This window comes from Fukomys damarensis, unplaced genomic scaffold, assembly GCF_012274545.1.
Source record: "Fukomys damarensis isolate Sample0158 unplaced genomic scaffold, DMR_v1.0_HiC HiC_scaffold_39, whole genome shotgun sequence".
Taxonomy (NCBI): Eukaryota; Metazoa; Chordata; class Mammalia; order Rodentia; family Bathyergidae; genus Fukomys; species Fukomys damarensis.
This window is the reverse complement of record NW_022900951.1, coordinates 111778464-111801556: the sequence shown is the minus strand read 5'-3', so window position 1 is coordinate 111801556 and position 23093 is coordinate 111778464. Positions and strand designations below refer to the sequence as shown.

Here is a 23093-nt window from a genome sequence, read left to right as displayed (position 1 = left end):
CAACAATACACTTCTACATAATATATAAGTCAAAGAGAAAGTTGCAAGAGATATCAAAAGATATATGGAAATGAATGAAAATGAGATAAAATATGTAAAATATTATAGGAAGCAGCTACATCAGAGCTGAAATTTATGATACTAAATACAATTGGAAAAAAAGGAAAAGTCTCAAACCAATAACCTAAACAACAATCTAAGATATAATACCAAGAATTAAATTTAAAAAAAAAAAGAAACCCAAAGCAAGGAGAAAAAATAATAAAGAAATCAATGAGATTGAAAAGAAAAAGGAAAACAATGGATAAAATTAATTAAGCAAAGTGCTGTTTTGTTGACAAGATCATTAAAAGTGGCAAACCTCTAACAAGGTTTACAAAGGCAAAAGAAGACATAAACCCATGTTATCAATTTCAGGAATGAAATAACCAATATCCCTATCCATCAAAAGGACAATGAAGGATTACTAAGAATAATTCCACATATATAAATTTGACAACTTAAATGTAACAGACCCATTCATAAAAAGCATAACAGCATGAATGACAAAATGAAATAACAATTTGAGTAACCCTATAACTATGAAAGAAATCGCATTAATAAAGCTTAAAACCCCCAAAAGGAATCTATAGACTAATAATTTCACTGAAAAAATTTTAATGAATAATAATATAACACCAATTATATACCAATCTCTTTCAAAAAACAGAAATAGGAGGACATTTCCCAATTCATTTTATGAAGCTAGTACACTTGGGCCTTTTTTATCCACAGTTTCTACATCCACAGATTCAAACCACTGCAGATTGAAAAATACGCAGCGGGTAGGGAATTGCATCTGTACTTCACATGTACAAACTTTGTTCTTGTCACCATTCCATAAATGATACAGCACAGCAACTGTTTAGGTAGCATTTACAATGCACTAGGTATTACAATTATCCACAGAATGATTTAAAATGTGTGGGAGGGAAACAGTGCAACTCACACCACAGAAATATAAAGGATCACTAAAGATTATTATGAACAACAATTTTGATAGCCAAGAAGAATAGATAAATTCCTGGAAACCTACATCTTACCAAGATTGGCTCATAAAGAAATAGGAAACCTGAAAGATAACAAGTAATGAGATAGGATCAGTAATAAAATGCTTCCCACAGAGGAAAAGCCTAGGAGCAGATGGTTTCACTGATGAGAGCCACCAAACACTTAAAGAGGAATTAATAGTAATTCTTTGTAAATTATTCCCAAAGTTGAGGAGGAGGGAAATCTCCCAAACACATTCTAGGAGGCCAATATCACCCTGATACCAAAACCAGACAATAACCAAAAAAAAAAAAAAAAAAAAAAAGAAAGCTACTGGCCAATATCCTGGATGAACATGGATGTAAAAATCCTCAACAAAATGCTAGTAATCTGAATACAACAGCAAATCAAGATTATTTACCACGATAAAGTGGGAATCATCCCAGGGATACAAGGATGGCTTAATATATGTGAATCAATAAATATGATACAGCGCCTCCAAGAATGAAGGACAATATCTATCTGATCTCAACAGATGCAGAAAAAGAATTTGATATTATAATAGATAGCATTATACCAAGTGGGGAAACCCTGAATGCTTTCTCTCCAAGGTCTGGAAGAAGACAAGATCACTTAACATGATACTGGAAGTCCTAGTCAAAGCAATCAGACAGAGAAAGAAATAAAAAGCATACAAATAAAGAAGTGGAAGTAAAATTGTCACTTTTTGCATATGACAAGAATATATATATATCCCCAAGACTCTACCAGAAAGTATTAGTAATGAATTAAGCAAAATTGTGGGATATAAAATCAACATACAAAACTCAATAGTGCTGCTGTATGCCAATAGCCAATGGTCTGAAAGAAATAAAAAACGTAGCACCATTTATAATAGCTGCACAAAAATTAAAATCTCTGCAATAAATTTAATGAAAGAAGTGTAAAAAAAGTGTAATATCTTTACAATAAACACCAATGAAACTGAAGAGTACACACATACACATACAAAATGGAAAAATATCCTGTGTTTATGGATTGGAAGAATGCATATTGTTAAAGTGCACATACTATCCAAAACAATCTACCGATTCAATGCAGTCCCCATCAACATAGCAATGACATTCTTCACAGAACTAGAAAAACAATTCTAGAAATTGTATGAAACCACAAAATATTCTAAATAGCAAAAGTTATAGGGAGCAAAAAGAACAAAGCAAGAGAAATTATACAACCAAACTACAAACTACAAAACCATACTAATTAAATTAGCATGGTGTTTGCATAAAAGCAGACACATTTCTAAAAGTGGAATCATACAGTTGTACGCCTTTTTGTGGTTGGCTTATTTCACTTAACATAATGTCCTCCAGGTTCATCCATGTGACAGAATTTTTCTTTTTTAAGGCTGAGTTATATTCCAATATATACAGCACATTTTCTTTTCCATGGTGCTGAACACTGAATCCAGAGCCTTACATATGCTAGGCCACTGCTCTACTACTGAGCTACGTCTTCAGCCCTACTACATTTTCTTTATCTATTCATTCATCAACAGGTACTTGGTTGTTTCAACTCCCTGGCTATTGTGAATAATACTGTGATGAATGTAGATGAGTAACTATATCTTTAAGAACCTGGATTCAAGTCTTTTGGATATATACCCAGGAGTGGGATTTCTAGATCACATGGTAATTCCTTTTTTTTTTTTCTTTGAGACAAGGTCTTGCTATGCAGTTTAGGCTGGCCTTGAACCCACTATATATCCCAGGCTGGCCTCAAACTCATGGCAATTCTCCTAGCTCAGTTTCCCAAGTGCTGGGATTACACGTGTGTGCCATCACACTCAGCTGGTAATTTCATTTTCAATATTCTGTAAAAACTCCATTACTATTTTTCATAGTAGTTGCATAATTTTACATTACCAGTCACAGTGCAAAGATTCTAGTTTCTCCACATCATCACCAACACTTGCTATTGTCTGTTCTGTTTTGTATTGGGGATCGAACTCGGAACCTTGCACTTGTGAGGCAGGCGGCAGAACCACTGAGCTAAAATCCCAGCCCCACTATTTTCTATTTTTGGTAGAAGTCACCCTAATGGGTATGACGTAATACCTTATTGTAGTTTTGATTTATATTTGCTATGATTAGTGATTTGAGTATCTTTTCATATGCCTGTTAGCTATTTGCATATATTCTTTGAAGAAACATCTATTCAAGTCCTTTGGCTGTTTTGTAATTAGGTTATTCAATCTTTCTGCTGAATTTTAAGTTTTTTTATAGCCTGATACTAGTCCCTTCTAAGACATATGAATTACAAATATATTTTCCATACCACAGGCTGCTTTTACACATTACCCCCCCCAATACCAGGAATCAAACTCAGGACTTTGTGCTTGCCAGGCAGGCATGATGTCACTGGGCTACATACATCCCTGACCCATACACATTATTAATTATATTGTTTGAAACACGAGAGTCTATAATCTTGACTTCTTCCCATTTTTTTATTTGCTTTTGCTGCCTATGTTTTTGGTGTCATCTTTCTCTGTATTATTTCTTACAACTACGTGTGAATCTACAATTATCCCAAAATAAAAAGTGTATAAGTGATATCATGTAGTATTTATCATTCTGTGTCTGCTTTATTTCACTCAGCATGATGTCCTCCAGCACAGTGCCTATAGTTAGCAAATAATGTCTTCTTGAAAATGTACTAAGAGGATAGACCTTACAGTAAATGTTCTTATTTTAAAATAAGAATAGTACATAAAGAAGACAGGAAGACTATCAGAGGTGATGGACACATGTATGACATGTTATGGTGATGTTTTTATGGGTATATATGCATCTCCAAACTCACCAAGTTGTATACATTAAATGTATTATAGCCTTTTTATGCCAATCATATTTCAATAAGTGGATCAAATATGTGCATTTTAGGGCTGGGGATTTAACTCAGTGGGTCTGCTGCCTGCCTTGCAAGCACATCCCTGGTAAAAAAAAAAAAAGTGATTTTTTTTTTTGGACCAGGGATCAAACTCAGGCCCTTGAGCTTGCAAGGCAGGCACTGGGACCACTGAGCTAAATCCCCGGCCCAAACAATGTGTATTTTAAAACAGAAAAAGTAAGACAAAGTTCTAAGTGAAGATTATCTAGACCACTCATTTCTTACTTATGCCATAAAACTGATGTCATAAACTGATGTCATACTAGTAGTCTTATTAATCTCTAAGACATTCCTACATTTTGTATCAATGACAATTCTTAGAAGGTATTTTCAGGTTGAACTAAGAAATAAAGTATCTAGGCTATATAAAACAATCACATTCAATATATTTATGATGACCCATTCTTAAACTTACTAACTCTCAATACCTTAAAGGATTATTCTTTCAGTACGTTCGATACATGTAGCATATCTCTAGCACTAAAAGTCTTATACTTGTAATGATCAAACTTAAAGATTTTGCTCCTTTGTATAAACACTTAGTAAAATTTGATTCTTTTCACAAAAGTTTAGAAACTGCATTAAATAAAAATGTGCATGGCTGGGGATTTAGCTCAGTGGTTCCGCCACCTGCCTCACAATCGCAAGGTCCCGAGTCAATCCCAGGTACAAAAAAAAAAAAAAAAAAAAAATGCTGGCCAGGGATTTAGCTCAGTGGCATTGTGCCTGCCTGGCAAGTGCAAGGTGAGTTTGATTCCTGGTACTGAAAAAAAAAAGTTCAAAAATTTACAATTAGATGGATACTAGATAGGCTCCTTACATGAGATTGCAAATCCTCTACACACATTTTCTGTAGTGTCTCAGTTCTTCCTTTTAGAATTGTCATGGAAACCATAGTCTCTACAACAAGAGTTACTGCAGAATTGATATTTAGACTTATTACCTTTACTCTCTATCTTGCTCCCCCCCCCAAATGTCTGAAGAGCATTTAATATTCTGAGGAGAAAGGAGTACAAGATGATACCTCCATAAAAGGCATATTTTCATAAGGAAACTATCCAGTTCCTTGAAGGTAGGATTAGGGTCATCCCCAACAAAATCCAGAGTTTTCTAACCCTAATTAGTGTACAGCATACCAAGTGCACTTCAAAACAGGGAGAGGGTGCTCAGTGGAGCTTGCAACCTAGAGAACAACAGTAAGAGCACACACCCGAGGTTAAGTGTCTCCTGTTTTCCTTGTATACACAATAAAAAGAGAAACAAAACATATAACTTATAAACTCTATCCTTTCAAAGCAGTTTTTACTTTCATCTATTTTGTCATCAACGTTTCTTTGGCACATTTAAAATGCTTCATCTGTTATCTACTTTTGTTTTTGTTATATTTTACTGATGACTAAATGGCACATATTTTACTTACCTAAAAGAGGAAGTAAAACTGGGTAGTTGTAAGGCATCACAAAGAGGTTTACACAAGTTAAAGTTGTACTGGCTTTTAAATAACCAAATGGATATCCAAGTTCATTGTATTTTCCACTACTAGTAACAAATACCTGCGAAGAACATGAAATAATGTACAGTTATGGCAACAACGCTTTATGTAAAACTAAACTCATGGCAACATTCTACAGTAACAGCCGTAGCACAATTTAATTGTAATTTAAAATCGGAATAGTGCTTTTAGCCTGCATTTATGTCAAAATACATCATGCTAAATTTAAGTGTTCAGATTGTAATTTTTCATAAATTACATTAAGAAATGAAAATGCACAATGTAATAACCACTTAGGGACCATAGGCCCCACTAAAAATGCCCAAATATTTACTTGTTTAGCAGAATGGAAAATAAAGCTAAAACGCCAGTAAGTGATACCAGCCATTAAAACAAATTAATTTCTCAAAGGAATACATGGTTATCCGAGTACAGACTTTTAAAAAAAAGGAACATGATCCCATGCCCAAAGCACACAATTATGAAAAACATAGCCTCTTAAAGGATTAAATAAACAGTCCTCATGTGTACTTACTATTAAATCTTTGCCATCCCATTCCCCTACACATTTGACCATTAGCAGATACTTTATATTTATATTATTTATATATTTACATTTATGCAAATTATTTTGAGGCAGAAAGGAGATGCTTTGATAAAATACGGAAGGCATTTTCTCTGGATGTTACAGCAAGTATTCAATTGAGATTAAAACATTAATCGTATTTCATGTGACTCTCTCCTTATTCCTTATTGATATTTCTAACTTGATTTGTATTATATTGTCAGCCTCTGCACACAGTTCTCTAGCTACCATGTTTAGTGTGTGTTCCATGTTCAGATTCTTTTATTAGTACGTGTTTGGGATACATAATGAACACATTCATCCTGGGGAGTTAGTGTAAGTACATACTGCATCTTAATCCTTTTTACTTCTTCCCCTCCTCCTGCGCATCCCCCTTCACCTTCAGATCCCCTTTTCAATTCGCAAAAGATTTACTCTGTTTCCTCTTATCTTTTATTTTGCTCTTTAAATTATTTATACTTCAGGTTTCTCATATACAAGAGACCATGTGATATTTAAGCTTCTGTGTCTGATTATTTCACTAAGCTTTATGGTGTCAAGGTACATACATTTTCCTACATATCACTACAATTTATCAAAAAATATAGAACACTTCAGAAATTTGCATGTCTACCTTGTGCAGGGGCCACTTTATCATTCCAAGTTTAGTGTATGTGCTGTCAAAGCAGTACTGTGTTCAGACTTTTTTTAGTTTGTTTGTTTGCTTGTTTGTTTGCGACAGGGTCTTGCTGTGTAGTTCGCAGTTCAGGCTGGCCTTCAACACATTATGCAGCCAGGCTGGCATGGAATCACAGCAATTCTCCTGCCACAGCCTCCTCAGTGCTGGAATCAGAGGCATGCACCACCATGCCAGACTCGACTCCGGCTGTGACTCAGGACAACCGGTGTACACTGTTAGAGACCTAGACCTTCTACTTTTCCAAAGTCCTTTGGCAGGGTCAGTTAAGACAAAATCTGAACCCAGATGTTTAACAGCCTCCATTTACCTTGTGAGTTCTTAGCATCAAAATGACCGACCAGTTCACTAAAGTTTTGTTATATTTACAAGTTACTAAGAATAAATCTTTCCTATGCATTTCACAATGCTGCAAAACGTGCTGTGCTAAAACAATTCTGCTAGAGTTCATGTATCCATTTCCACCTCAACATAATGGCAATAAAACATGCTGGATTTTATTTCTTAAGTGTATGCATTAGAAGGGGGAAAGGCTATCATAAGAGATAAGGAAATATATATTTAATTCTAGGAATCAGATCTAGAATTCCCTACAAAGGAAAAGCACCGGTTTTTGCTTCTCACCCACCTTTATTTCCTCCCTCTCTTCTTTCCTTCCTCTGCATAAATCCCAGGAGTTATTCTAAGTTTTCTATCACCCACAAGTTTATAGATTTTGGGGGGATTCTGAGTAATAGAGACTATATAGTCCAGAGAAAGTGAGTGTCTAGTACAATGTGAGATATTTGGATTTGAACCTAAACTCCATTATGGGTGTGCCAAATTCCCTGGCTCTTGGCTCGTTTTATTCTCAATAATTTATCACATTAGTGGCCAGGTATGTTGGCACACACCTGTAGTCTGAGCACTAGGGAGGCTGAGGCAGGAGGATTGCAATGAGTTTGAGGCCAGCCTGGGCTGGCTACATACTGAGTTTAAGGCCAGACTGAGCAACATGGCAAGACCCTGTCTCAGATAAAAATTTATCACATTAAAGTACACTTAGGTACTATAAAGTCAGGAAAAAGACTATAGCATATTTGAGTAATTGTGAAAGAGTAATGACAGAATTTCTTAAGTTTCTTTGGAGGGGGTTTATAAGGAATGTGTTATATATAAAAAAGAGGTTTTGTTTTTAGGGAAATGTAATTTTATTTGCTTTCATTACAAAAATGCTTTGCATCCCATACAGTCAAACCTCATAGCTTAGGTTAGCATTCTGTCTCTACATTTCTAGTATTTTTTTGGTAAATTCCCTCCTATTGTTTCTGGTCACTACCCTTCAGCCCCTAACAGGACCATTAACCTGACTTCTAATATGATTAGTTAGTTTACCTCTCTTTGAATGGATTCTTTTTCTCAACGTTATATTCTTGGTATTGGTCTGTTTCCCTTTTACATTCTTGATTCATGCCTGTTCCTTTCTTCTAACTGATCTTAGCATTTCGGGGGAAGTAAAGTAGCTTACAGACAGCTAGTAGCAATAACCTCACATTTTAGGGTGAAACATATTTTTCTTACATAAAGAGAATCTAACAATTACTAAAGTGCTATATGGTTCTGTAGTTTAGATTACAATGTAATATTTTTATGCTCTATCCAAATAAAAATTCTGTGACTACCATGTCTGTATTTTTACAAATTAAACTCTGAAGATGACTCCTTTAACCAATTCTGCAAGAATGTCTAGCTGCAGCATAACACTTGGAAGATCTGGTGTGTGATGTCTCTGTGAATTTGTCTTATCCAAGTAAAATCCCACTACATACACCAGAGTAGATTTTACTACAGGAAAAAGCTTTATTACATTATACTAATATAGAAACGGATTTCAAGGACTGTGGTTTCTGCCTAATCCAGCCTATATTTCCACTCTGTCCAGTTCAAAGTAAGGGCTGAGAACTTTACTTCAGCTTCACAAACAATACCTCAGTAGAATTATATCTTTTAGAGTTAGTTTTGTTTTGTGTGTGTGTGTGTGTGTGTGTGTGTGTGTGTGTGTGTGTGTGGTGGTACCTGGGATTCAACCTAGGGGTGCTCAACTACTGAGCTATATCCTCAGCCCATTTTATTTTTTATTTTAAGACAGGTTCTTACTAAATTGCCCAGGCTGGCTTCAAACCTGAGATCCTCCTGCCGAAGCCTCTCAAGAGGTGGGGATTACACAGGTGTGTGTCACAACACCTGGATAAGTTACAGATTCCTAACCTGGCATCTATGGACAGGCTTTGAGGAAGCGGGGGCGGGGTTTTCAAATATATAGGTTTCACATACTATTTTAAATGGCAATGTATAGCTAGCTAATGATTCACATCAATCTAAATTTATTTACTTGGCCCTACTGCTTATTTGATAACATTTGTGGGAAAAAGAGGCTAGTATTTCCAGATTAACCTTTGAAACTTCTGAAAACAAAGCCCTGATCCCAGAGTGGTTACAGACATTTGGCCAATAAGTAAGTACCTGCCAGCAGGTATGGGGAGATTTTCGTTCCAAGATATACTGAGTTAGAGGAGAAGGTTCAAGTTCATATTTGTCGAAGGGCAGTTTATCTATCACCATTGGCTCACAATCTACACAGGAGAATCTAACAACAGGATGAGATGTTCTTGGTGGCTAAAAGAAAAGAAAAGAAAATATGATCACATTTAAAGAAAGCCTCCATTTCTGACAATTTTGCAAGCCCTTTTATATTTTGTTATATCATCACTGAGATTCAGGCTTTGATAGTTATTAGACCTGAAGGAATCACCAATGGCTTTCCTGTGAAGAAGAGACTTAATTTCTTTGCCTCTACTTTCCACTTAGTATTAAGAACAGGACAAGTAAATTACAACACTAGAATTAAATTACAAGTAAATTACAACACTAAATTACAATAACTAGAATTTCAGTGAAAAAATGCTTTGAATATATTTAAAAAGCCATTATGATCTGTAGGATGAATCCTGAGCAGCAGATCCACTTTATGGTTACCAAGCATCACCTGCCCTTCATTCCTTTGCATTGCATTCCTCTGTAATCCGCTAAATTTTCTAATGAGGTGATGGCAGAACTCAAGCTATTAACAAGTAAGATGAAAAATAGCAAAGGTCTGGAAAGGGCAAGATAGAGACTGATAATGCACTAGTCATAACTCTAGGGCCCAGATAGAAGGTTTTGTTCATACCTATATACTTGTATTACATAGCTGAAGGTACAGATATTTGGGGAAGGGATGCAAAGGCTGTTTTCTTTGTTTTGTTTCATTTTTGGTATCGGGGATTGAACTCAGGTCTTTACGCTTGTGAGGCAGCGGCCAGAACTACTGAGCTAAATAAATGCCCGGCCCAAAAGGCTGTTTTCTTATTAGGTTTAACTTGTGAGTGAAGAGCACCAGAGAAAGAAAGAGAGACAGCAAGGGCTGAGAGATCTATAAGACTAATAGACATATGATAAAATATCTTTGCATGTTTATAAATGGGTAAACACATTCACTTGCCTTTATCATTTACAAACCTACAAGATGTTTAGAGGGTTGAGAAAAATAGTCCTCAAATGAGCCTTTAAAGAAGGAAGAATGATGACATAAACTGTGTATGGATTATTTGAAATTTCATTTATTCCAGATTTTCCTAATTGCAGTATTAATTAATCTTGTGAAATATTTTTGACTTCTTAGATTTGAACACGTAAAAAATCAATAAAGACACAAGTGAAGACCTATCATTGGCAGTAACAAAACACATTTACCACTAAAACATTTACTTGGTGATTCAAAGTGGCTGAGAACCCAGGGGCACCGAGGAGGGTATTTACTAGCACCAACATCAAGGGTTTGATAGAGCATTTCAGACTTACATGGCCACTACTGAAAAATAAAATGCAGAAGCCTAAAAAGAGCAACCCAGCAGAATATGCAGTTCACTGTGGAAATTTCTAGAACTTAAAATAAACATAAAGGTGAACCAGGAAGATGTTAAACTAGAGGAGCATTGATGTTAATTATCTCACACTTACATCCACCCCAGCCCACACAAAAACAGATTGCTGAAGCCTTCATAGACTGGAAATGGGGAGAAACGTTTCATACAGTGTTCCTTATTAGTAGACATTGGCCTCTCAAATAAAAAAAGCCAATTTGTCTGGCACTAGGAGTAATTATATCTAACCTTTTGTCAAATGTAGTGATCAAAATGATAAGCTGTTTGGGGGTCATTAGAAATTATTTAAAAAAAAACATTGCTTATGTACCCATCATTGAAAAGTACACTGAAAAGAACAGAAGTTCATTGACTAAAAAAGGATGAATTGTAGATCAAGTCAGTTCCGTTATGTGTCTTATGACTCTATAGGAAGTAGACCTTGAAGATGTTTTGAAAATGTTTCCAAAACCTATATGAGGTGTAAACTGAGTTTCAATTTCCAGAGGCTATATATGAAAACCAATGCTAGTGCCTCTGTAGGCACTGTGTTTACCAAGCAAATGAAGTAAGCTGCTCTGAGATGAGAATCAAGTCACAGACAATGACAACATCAAACATAACAGTGCATTAACATTCAGAGATGGCAGCTCAAGTGAAAAAGGCAATTTAAAGAGAGAGTGAAAATGCTGAAAAGTAAAGGAAGTCCTCCTTTGCTTTTAGGCACAAGGTAGACTTTTAGCAAGAGATAGAAGGCAAAAGAGAGAAGATTTCAAAAGCCTCAGAACTCTCGCAAAAGGTTCACTATAATCAGGAAACTAAAATTCCACATAGTGTTTAACTTTTTGCTGTTTGATACTTACTAGTGAAGGTAAATTCTGACCTGGCCAAAATGACTCTGGAATTGGCCAATGTCCAACAGGAACACCAGCTTTAGAGTTAGGCCGTACATAAATGAGTTTATGACAACTATGCCATGGTTGAGCAGCAAATGAACTGCTTGGCCTCGATGAATCCATAAATCCATCTAAAAGTTAAACAAAAGACAGGCTAGGGCATGAATTTCTTCTTACAGCTGTTGATCTACTTGTACAAATTTTCCAGCTAAAAGCAGATATAAAAAACAATGATTCATGAGAAACGGAAGGAAAACAATGACACTACTAGAATTCCTAAATGTTCTCTCTAGTGACTCTTTTCTTCTAATCAGTCCTCTCTAATTCAACATGCCTCACCATCCTTAACCTACTGTGAGACTATATACTTACGTGGAAAACTGTTATAAAACTAACTTTGCATTTCACAAGAGTTGGATGCAATAAACACATTGAAACACTACAGCTATTTTTTAAGAATTTAATAATCACATCGAGAAAATGAAACAATTCTATATTTTTACTTATTTTAGTGTTATTTTCACAAGTAATTACCCTAGACCAGGATATTTACAGAGGAGCCCTGGGCTCTAGGGAGAACATATAATGCTTTTGGAGGAGTCCTGTGGGTGAAGTGGAGCTCACAACTCCGGGCATGTGCATTTTTCTTAGGAAAGAGTCCTTCGCTTTCTTCAAAATCTGAAAGGTTAAAAACTCTGGACAAAGGAGAAATGGAGCTAGAAAGAAACTCTGAGTTATTTTCTCATGCATGACACCAAATCCCAGGAACTCCCGTATGAAAGTTTTCAGTTCACACAGGCATCCCTTCTCCCAGGCCTCAGTCTTTCATGGCAAGTATCCTTAGGGGTTCTCCTGAAATTATTATACACAAAATTGTGTGTGCGTGGCCTGTATCTTTTTTCCTAGGGAAAGATGTTTATATTTGCCCAATAGCTTGTCAAAGGAATTCAGGAACCAAAGAGAAAAAAGTGAGGAACCACAGGATTTACTGCTTCAGACAGAAATGTGTCACTTTTTGCCATGTTTGGCTCCTATGTTCTTGGCCACAACAATTAAAATGTATGAGGCAGAAGAGATAAGCACCATGGTAATAAGTACGCATGCATATGTATGTGTGGGAACTGAAAGAAATGAGAACTAATAACCTGGAACAACAGAGCTCTAAGGAAATCCTGCAGTACCTACTATAGTGTGGTTTAGTTCCCTGACCCCTACGAAATCCACACATGAGTAGTTACAAATGTCCATTCGCAAAGTGTCTGGAAAGTCACTACATTTTAACTTCCCCTATGCAAAAGTAGTTCTGCTTTTATCCATTTAGATGTCAGACTTTCTGTAAAAACTTATTTTAAAAGTTTCTACGTTTAAAAAATGTAACAGGAAAATACTAGTGTAGAACCTTACAGAACATTCTAAGTTCTTGCGTAATCAATTCACGACTTCTTGCTGTAGGGTAGTAACTAACACAGCTTTTATTAAGATAGTTTGGCATATCTGGTGCTCACAGCCCCAAACAAGATCACTATGTAAGTGCCACACTGTTGGGAATACCCAGACATTTTGTGAATAGAGAGGGAATGAGTCAGTGTCACCCCAAGATTGGGACAAGGGAATATAAAATGATTTGGGGGAAAAAAGAATTTTCTTAGGAACATTCAACAAAAATTTGAAGTTGTTAGAAGTTAGCCTTCTGACACATCTACATAGGCAAAAAAAAAAAGACAGTAGTTGTTTTTGTGTGTGCTTTTTTTTTTTTTTTTTGTATCGGGTATCGAACTCGGGATCTTGCACTTACAAGGCAGGCAGCGCAATCCCTGGCTCAATAGTAGTTGTTTGGATAAATGTCTGTAACCATTCAAATGTATGTGGATAAGGAAGACTATCATCATTATAATTTGTTTAATGTATTCTGAATGTCAGATCGTTCTCCTATATAACACTCTAGGGTTAAAAAACATTATCCACCATACCTTCTCCAACAGGAAGTGGATCTGGTCCCGCTTTTTCAAAATTAATAACTACACCACTCTGAACTTTTTGAACTAGAGATTCTAAACATTGATTCAACATTCGTTGTGTTTTAACACAGTAGGAGCGACCTATGCCAGAGAGAAAAATCACAAGAGCACAAGTTTGATTTAAGTATATCATAATACAAGCATCTGAAATTCTAAAATATAACTTAAAATAATCATAACTACATTGGCAGCAAGTGTAGTACCAATAATGAGATTAAGCATCAGAGTTAAAAGATTTTAAAGGAGAATAAGCAAAGTCTAGATGCAGAATTTAATGAAAACTATACTCTGCTGCCATATAGTCTTCGTTTAGAAATAGGAAATATCACCAATACCTCCTGTGACTTCACACATTTGTGTGATGGCCGATTCATCAGTTGGTACACTCCCTAGTTGCTCTGGTTCCATACAACCCACTCCAGGCAAACGCAACACCAGGGCAAATAACCTTTGATCCCAACGAAAAGGTTCTTTGGTTAGTTCACTTCCAGGCAGAGGAGAATTCAAAGGAAGATGAAGCTGATAAGGCAAAATGTGAAAAGGTTTTATCATAACAACCCCTATACAAATGAAGAAAGAGTTAAAAGGCTCACTTTTCTTCCATGGAACATAATAAAACTAAGCAATCTCTCCAGGATTACCAAGATAGCATGTTTTTCCAAACTTTATTCTTAACTGGAAATACATGCTTCCCACAGAATAGCTGCATGTTCTCTGCCATTTAAATGAAATTTTAAAAAATTAAATCTCACCTCTTCTTGAACACTAGCAGTACTTGTTAACTTGTTTCCATCTGTGATGGTAATTAAAATAGATGGTTCTAAAAAAAATGGATTTCTCCCCTAAAATACATGTAAAAAGAATTAGAGCTGTGTAAAGTAATTAAATTATATTTAAACTTTTACATTTGCCTTGTTAATGATCTCCCCAATACATGTTAAAATCTTCCAGGATATATAAGGAGAAAAAGATTAGGGACTGAAAGGGCAGGAACCAAAATAATCTGGAAAGAGGTAACATTTCTATAAACTGAGAAATTCTTATAATGAAGAACTCCCAAGCTGTAACATTCAACATACTTTATCTCTCAGCTTTCCAAGTAATCACAAAATAGTAAAGTGATTGTAATGGCAGTCTCATCCACACTCATGAATCCATTCACCTGAGTCAAAATTATGGCAGAGATGGGGGACACTAAAGACAAACTTTGTAACCTGGAGGAGACTTTGGAAATCATGAGCAGAGTATTTAGAGGAGATAAGGACAGTGGTGGCAGCAGCAAATACTTTTCTGGCTTCCTCTTATTCTATAGCTTTTTTCACCAGACTGGGAGGGAGAGAGGGGTTAAGGACACAGAAAGAGCCTCTCCAATTGTCTTCTTCCAATATTTCTCAGCAATTTATTCATCCCACTTTCAGATATCTGATGATGTGGTGGTAGGCAATTATAACTATTTTAAAATCAAGCCATATACAAGAATCAAGAAGGAGATTTAAAAAAATTCTTTACTTAAGTTATATGAACCTTTTTGGAGGATATCAAAAGTAGCAGAAATCTTGGTAACCATGCCCAATTTAAAAATTTTTTTTTTTGGTTTTGTTTTGGGTACCAGGGATCAAATTCAGGACCTTACAGGGAGAGGCAGGAGTGGTGCCATTGAGCTAAATTCCCAGCCCCCTGATTTTGAATTCTTACCCCAAGTTACCAAGGAAATTAGTTGTACTCACTCAAAATTTTTTTACCTGTCCATAATTGTCTATTCCAGATATTAATCTATTGAGATTTAACAAATCAAATGAGGATCTTAGTGCCTGACCAAGAGTAGTCAGTCCAGTAGCCTGAAGATTTTTTAGTTCAGTCATGAATGTTGTATGATTTTCCTTCCAACCAGCCTGAAAGCCAAACATTTACAAAGAGATTCCTGATTATACAATGAACAACGTATAAAATGCAAACAGGCACTAAACAAACTATTAAACCTCTACTTGACAAATTAATTGCTCCTTAATGAAATTCTATTCTATATCTTGATTGATCTCTGGGCTAAAGCAAGTGATCAGTTTCAGAGTGATCAGCTAGCTTTAATGATCAAGAAAGAATAAAGAATTCAAGCAAGCAGTACGTTCATTTGTTATGGCCGGAGGGCTTTGGCTCAAGAGGTTCAGTTTTCTGTTAAGCCTCAACCAAACCTACTCAAACCTCTCAGTTACCTTAGCTTGACACTGATGATGAGCTTGGAGTGAGGGGACAGCAAGGAAGACTTACGTTTATTTATCTATTTATTTATTTATTTATTTAGGGGCCGGGATTGAACTCGGAGTCCTTGTGCTTGCAAGGTAGGCGGCAGAGCCACTGAGCTAAATCCCTGGCCCAAGAGTTACTTTTTAAATGCATTGTCCTTAATAGAGACAAAATTGGCTATCGAGTTTCTGATCTCTATGAACTTTTCTAACTAAGATTCTTTCTCCCAAATAGTATTTTCATTTTTAAATGAAAATAAGAGGAAACTATAGGAATAGAGACACACTTATTTGGAGACAACTCTTCTGCCACTATCAAGCATTCAGAAAACCCTAAATCTAGATTAAGATGATAAAGGGAAAAAAATGTTTTGGCAAAGAAAGAGCACCCTCTAGGTGCCCCCAGCAGCTGAATAGTAGCAAAGAACCAAAGATACAAAGTCAACAGCCAACACACTGTGATCTATTAGCTTGTAGAACAGAAGGAAGGAAAGGATCCTGCTGACTCTTCAGTGATGGCTACAAAAGCAAAGCAGCACAAAATACAAAGAAGAGAAGCCAAAAAAATATGGCAGGTATGGTATGTCACAGATAGCATGGCTAGGCCACATGGTAGACAAAACACGCCAGAGTCTCAGGAAACCCAAAAACAGCAGAGTGTTATGCTGAACACTGAAGTGATGCCTAACAGGCCGGTACAGCAAGAGGAGGAAAGAAGCTGGAACAGATATTACAGAGACAAACTAAATGATTTAATTTTGTGTTTAGCCAAAGGCTACAGCACTCTTTTCTAGTTTCATGGCCTCCCAAAGCACCATGAGATATGGAGGCTAAAAGAACAAGATGGGACATGTGAAGAAGCCTGAAGTTCATGAGACCCACTGATGTGAGGAATGGAGGGGACCGTGGAAAGGAAAAAAAAAAAAAAAAACCCCAGTTCATTAAAGGGTAAGATTTGCTACAGAACCACAAGTTAATTTGACTATCATTGCTCTGGGAACATGACAGGAGGAATGACTGATAAGACAATTTGAGCTTTGACTGTAAAGTGCTTTGAACGCCACGCTCAGTAGTTCGGATTATTATCTGTTAGCCCTGGGATGAACTTGGTGTTCTTAAGTAGAGGAGTGGCATGATCAGAGCCGCAAGATCCTTCTGCTGGGAGGGGAGGCTAAATTGAGGGGTGGAGGAGAGGATGCAGCTTGAGGCAGGGAAACTGGTTTGGAGACTGTTGCAATAGCTTCTGAGGACAGTGATGAAAGCCTGAGTTAGAGCAGCGAGGACAGGCAGTAGGCTGCAGATTAAAGAAATATTTCAACAGGCAGAGTCATAAGAATTTAGCTAATTAAATGGATGGGTGTGGGAGAAAGGGTCATGTACTGTGTTGGGGTATCTGGCCTGGGCAAACTTATGAATAAAGTTGATGTTTTTGAAGTTAGTTTGTTTAGAAAGCTTATTTCCACACAGTAAACTTACATATATATTATATTAAGTATTGAACTCCTCAAAGGCCCGTGTAATAGTTCAGGGTATGACTGAAGAAAAAGCAGTGGACTACTTGGTAAAGATTTCATTGTACTTTATAACTCATCAATGTTTCAAGTAATGTCCCGATTGTTAATAACCGTATTCATCAATCTGTCAAGATAATTACATTATTTAAATTTTCCCTTATAATATGGAATGAAAGCATTTTACAAATACTTTTGACATCTGAATCACTGACATTGTTCTTTGGTCAGTTCCAATCCTTGGCAACAAACTGGAAATATGAGAAATTCATAATGCTGTTCTCCTACTTCGGTACTACAAAAATGTGAGCTACATTTACTACCAGAACCATGAATATTTTGGTAGCATTCCAGCTCCTATTTCAAGATAAAAATTAAATGTTCCTCTCCATTTTCAAAATGCTGTAGGAAAAATAAAATACCCGACAGATTAAGTAAAATATTTAGAGAACTTTATTCATGTGAAAAACTTCTTCCACAAAGACGACTATAAAGAGAGCAGGAGAAAAGACACATTATACTCTCTGTTCATTGCTTGAAATTCATTTTTATCACAAATGAATTCAAAGACAGCTAATTTAATCTTTTCTTTTCTTCACAGTACTGCGGAATCAAATCCACGACCTCTTACATGCTAACGACTCACTCTGCTACTGAGCTGCATCTCCAACCTCTGCTGTATCATCCCAATAGTCTTCTTTTAAAATATTTCACTTCAAAGATAGCCTACTCTCATGTCAGTAAAACCTTTATTCCCGATAACAATTTCCACACCTTCTTGGAGAACTAGAGCTTACAAAGCACTTTCACACTTCACGGTGACATAAAATAACTCTATAAAAATAGGCACAACAATACCAATCCTATTTTGACCTTCCTTCCTTCCTCCCTCCCACTCCTCCCTCTCCTCCTTTCTGGCAGTATAGAGGATTGAAACCAGGGCCTTTAAACGACTACACCCTAGCCATTTTAATTTTTTTAAATTCTGAAATAGGGTCTTGCTAGGTCATTCAGTTGCTCAAACTTGGAATCTTTTTGCCTCAGCCTCCCAGGGTGCTGGGATTACAAAGAAGGGCCACCATGCCCAGGTCCCTTTTACATTTTAACAAACAAGGAAGAAGTGAGAGGTACATGTTGTTGGTGGGGGTGACAAATCACATTCCAGGACTACACTATCTGAAATGGTAGCTCTTAACTACCTGAAAGGGCAGCTAGTTTGAATCAAGATGCAATGTAAATGTAGAATACACATGGGATTTTTTTTTCTTTCTTGTGTATTGCTTGGTATGGAACCCAGGGCCTTGTATATACTAGAAAAGTGCTCTACCACTGGGATACATTCCTGGTCCCACCCATGAGATATTGAGGATGTAGACCACCTCAAAGAATGTAAACTATCTCATTCACTTTTATACTGATTGCATGTTGAAATAAAACAGTTTCGGATTTTTTCAGTTAAAACTGTATTGGTAAATATAGTTTCACCTGTTACTTTTTAATGTGGTAACTACAATATTTTACATTATGTGTATGGCTGAGGCTGACATTATATTTCTATTGGACACTAATGTTCTAGAAAGACTGAAGGTCAGGCAGGGGAACCTGGCCGCGAGGCTGCACACAGTGAAGTCATTCCAGATTCCAAGGCAGTAGAACACAGGATAAAAGCAGTGTCAGGAAAATCAGTCTGGTAGCAACATAGACAGATGGGAAGAAAGGCAAACTGCTATCAGACAGAGAAGCTAGGAGGTTTGAATAGTAATCAAGGGCTGGGAGAAATTAGGACCTGAATTAGGATGGGAATTGAGAAGAAGGCGTACACTGAGAAACATTTGATTTTGTTTTTTGTTTGTTTTTTTTGGGGGGGGGTACCGGGGATTGAACTCAGGTCCTTGCGCTTGAAAGGCAGGCCACCGAACCACTGAGCTAAATTCCTGGCCCAAGAAACATTTGAAATGAACAAGATAGGACTTAGTAACAGAGCAATGAGAGAGAGAATACGAAAAGATGATTAGCTAGCTAGCTCTTACCCTGGGAGACCTAAAGGAAGAGAGGTTTAGGACAAGTAGTAACTTGAGATAGGTAAAACCCTAAACTACGAGTTGTCTTCACAGTAAAGATTTAAATGTCTCTCAGAGGTGAGATGATGACGACGACAATAATAGATAACAGTTATTGGTACTGGTGCCTGTAAGTGCTAAGAACTTGCTTATGCAAAGCACATATCATATACACCCTTCTCATCGCAGCCTCATAATCACCCTCTGAGTGCATGTTCTTATTGTGTTCATTATATAAATTAAGACACTGAGGCTCAGCAGAGCTAAGCGACTTGTTCAAGTCAACTAGTAACTGGCACAGTCAGGATTCGAACTCAAGTAGTTTAACTTCAGAGCCCCTCCCCCAACCACTTAAGCCATTACATCCTTTAACCCTTCCATATATTCATGGGCATGTCTTATTAGGTTACCTTAAAAGTTCTTAAATTTAATGGAGTTTCCAATCTGCATTTAATGCAAGTCTACCTTCCCTTATGTCTAAATACAGAGAAACTGGGTACAGGGGACAGTAACTTAGTAATTAGAAGAGCCTGGTCTATTCATGGCAGTCAGTAACTAGCTTGGCAAATGGGTCCCGAGTAAGTCACTCAAACCTTCTGGGGCTCTGTTGCCTCATCCTAGGAATGAAAAGGCTGACAAATGAACTCTGAAGTCCCTTCTAACTTTCTTTCCTCATCCTATAATTCTCTACCTCATAACAATTCTTATATCTATCAGATTTATGTTCCCTATAATTCTGTGCCTTATAACAATCCTTTGAATAAATTTGCCTTGCATGAAGAAAATATCACTTGCCTTAGGACAGATGCTAATTCAGGTCTGGTTTAATGTGAAGAGTCAACTAAAAATGTCTTTTTTTTGAGACAGGTTCTCACTATGTAGTTGAGACTGACCTGGAACTTCCTATGTAGCCCAGGCTAGTTTTGAACTCACAGTGATCCTCCCGCCTCAGCCTTCTGAGTGCTGGGATTACAGGTGTGCACCACCATGCCCAACTTAAAAATGTCTTTTCATATCAACAGAGAAACATGGCCCTTTCAGACTACTGATGACCTGAGTTCTAGTCTCAGCTTTACCTGAATAGCCACTAGCCACTTCTTTCCCATTCTTATTTCTATTGAGTGAAGAGAATTTGTACTGCTCTCCTCAAAGGCCAAAGCCCAAAGAATATTTCCTACTACCATCTCAATTCTGTCTTCTAACCTGATGAGCAAGTTTCGGAGCAGGAAACCGGCATGCTCCTCTCTAGGACTTTGCTGAAGCCCTTTTGAATTTTCTGGTATGTTTTCCACTGTGTGTTGCTTAAGAGTTAGGCTCTGCCCCTAAAATAGGCCTCTGGGGGAAGTCTGTCAATATGTCAACCATTTGGAAGCTTTTCATGAACACACCTCTAGGCTACATCCTCAGGTCTAGCTTTTATCTGGAATCAAGCTGTTACTTAGATCTCTAGCTGGTTCCTGTGTTATATTTTCTATTGGTTTCAAATGAAGTGGGGAATACAGGAGGATGTTTCTCCCCCAAAACTCAGCACCCTAGTATTTATCCTTCCCGAACTTTATATCCCATTTGGGTCAGACTGTTTCTCTGATTCACTGATTTTTTTAAACTGACTTTTACTTTTTTAAGTAGAGGAACTCCTTCCCTCATCAAAATCTTGCCAGAAAGTATAAACAAGTAAAAGAGATAAAAACAGATGAACTGTCCATGAAGGGGATGTGGGAGCAGTGTTGAGGCCCTTTCTGAAAACTCCTGCTCTATCTCTAAAGGTCGTCTGTAATCCTTTTCCAAAATATTAGTGACCTCGCTTGACTTAATAAACATGCCCTTACTTTCCTCATTCAAGGCAACTGATTAAAATAATTAGGGCAGGTGCACCTAACTTCCCACACAGTTGTCCCTGACAGCATGTATGCAAACTGAACATTGGTAAATTTAAAAATCAAATAATAAAGATACTCTGGGTGGTAGGTTTTGAAAGAACAGGCAGTGTATTCTTTCAAAGAACAAAAACAAGCCTCATGTGTTACTGATTGTCAGGAGCCAGGCAACCACACAGCAGCGGGAAAACTTCTCACTAAGAGGTACCACTAGCTGTGTCCCCAACTTTTGGTGCTGAACTACTGCAATGAACCATTTTGGGCACACTCACTCCCTCAGCCATTTTACACCCCACACCTCCCGCCCCGAACAATAGTGCAGTCCAGCCCAAGTCTTCCTAGCGTGTTAGCAAGCCAGTCACAAAGAATGAACAACAAACATCCTTGATATCCAGAGACAATACATGCTGCGGTCCCTCCTCCACAGATTTTTATCTTTTATTATCAAAGGAAATGAAATCACCTTGATAATATTTGCCCTTCATAAGCCTAAGTTAAAGGTATTTTCTGGACCTTCGTCTTTCTAGATGGTTACAAACTAGATGATTAACAGATTTGAGTGTTTTCCCAGATGTCTCAAGTTAAAGCTGAAGAGTTTAAATTTAGCAAGGCCATCAATTCTCTTGTTGAAAGATAAACTATTTTCCTTTTTCCATCTGCTTTCCATAAGTTTGGGGAAAACTTGCCCTGCAAGTTTTATTCCAGACAATTGGAATAAATCAATTCCAATAGTGTTTTTTATACTAATTTACTTTCTTCTGCAATTTAACATTCAATCATCTTTGTCATCACAAACTCTTTGAGTGTTGGTAAACTGACTGGTGAGAAGAAATGACATGAAAAATAAGAAGCTCTGTTTCTGCAATCAACTCTGTTTCCCTGAGGAGACACATGACTTTTCCTTGGTCTCTGTCCTTAGTCTTATACTAAATATTTATGTAAGTCTAAACTTTTCAATGTCAAGGATTTTTTTTCCCCTCACAATTAAAATGGACTCCAATTCTGTTAGATACATGACAAGGTTTACCGGCTCTCTTAAGTAACTGAACATCATGACAGATGAGTCACCTTAAAAAATTAAAATATCCTTTCAAATTTTATTCACAGCTGGCACATCTATAAAGGAAGTTGCTAAAATCATGAAGTACACTTTAGGAAGACACTATTATTACAAGAATGGAATTGTCTTGCTTCTTATACCCCTCTCTTTGAAAACTTCCTTCTTGCATTATATTTTGACCCCATCTGACACAATTTTTTCCCTAAATACTTTACAATTTGGCCTGTTTTCCTGTTGTTTTCTCATTTGACTCAAGGTACTGATATATACTCCAAGGAAGTATTTTATTATTTTGTAATTTATATGTATAACACTTTCTTATGAAATACTTCTTTTCAAAACAACTTCTTCTCTTGGATTCTCTTTTGTCAAAGTTATTCCTCAAAGGCTTTTCTTAATGTCCTGATTTTTCTAAAATTTGCAAAATCCATTTTGCTGGATTATATGCATTCTCTCCCTTAGAACCCTAAATGCCATCACTCTGTGGTTCAATCCACCAAGTTCCACCCACATGCTTTCAGGAAATACTATCTGTCAAGATCACATTTAAAAAAAGGGGTCTCTCTTACTTGAACCTTCGACTTAAACAAAAAAAAAGGTTCCTAAGAAATTGCCTCCCTAATATATTGCAGAAACTTATTTGACTGTGGCCTGTTCAGATGTTTTCAGCAGACAGTTAAAGATTCCCAGGACCACATATTTTAAGTGAACTAGGCAAAGAAATAATTCATTTTTTGATTCCAGTGACAATTCAC

General features: G+C 36.8%; 1 protein-coding gene and 1 pseudogene across 4 annotated transcripts in view; both read right to left on the bottom strand.

Moving 5' to 3' along the window:
- Positions 1–23093, bottom strand: part of LOC104875077 (integrator complex subunit 6-like) — a 58525-nt gene that overhangs the window by 20559 nt on the left and 14873 nt on the right. For 2 of the 4 annotated variants that reach the window (XM_033760293.1, XM_033760294.1), the window contains exons 4-10: positions 15333–15490; positions 14343–14432; positions 13926–14109; positions 13543–13671; positions 11540–11703; positions 9238–9390; positions 5402–5534 (exon numbers count right to left, since the gene is read on the bottom strand). In XM_033760293.1, the coding sequence (XP_033616184.1) occupies positions 5402–5534; positions 9238–9390; positions 11540–11703; positions 13543–13671; positions 13926–14109; positions 14343–14432; positions 15333–15490 (1011 nt within the window). The remainder of the gene's footprint in view (positions 1–5401; positions 5535–9237; positions 9391–11539; positions 11704–13542; positions 13672–13925; positions 14110–14342; positions 14433–15332; positions 15491–23093) is intronic. The other 2 variants (XM_010642443.3, XM_010642453.3) reach the window with 1 other exon arrangement.
- Positions 6637–6730, bottom strand: LOC117284849 (annotated as a pseudogene).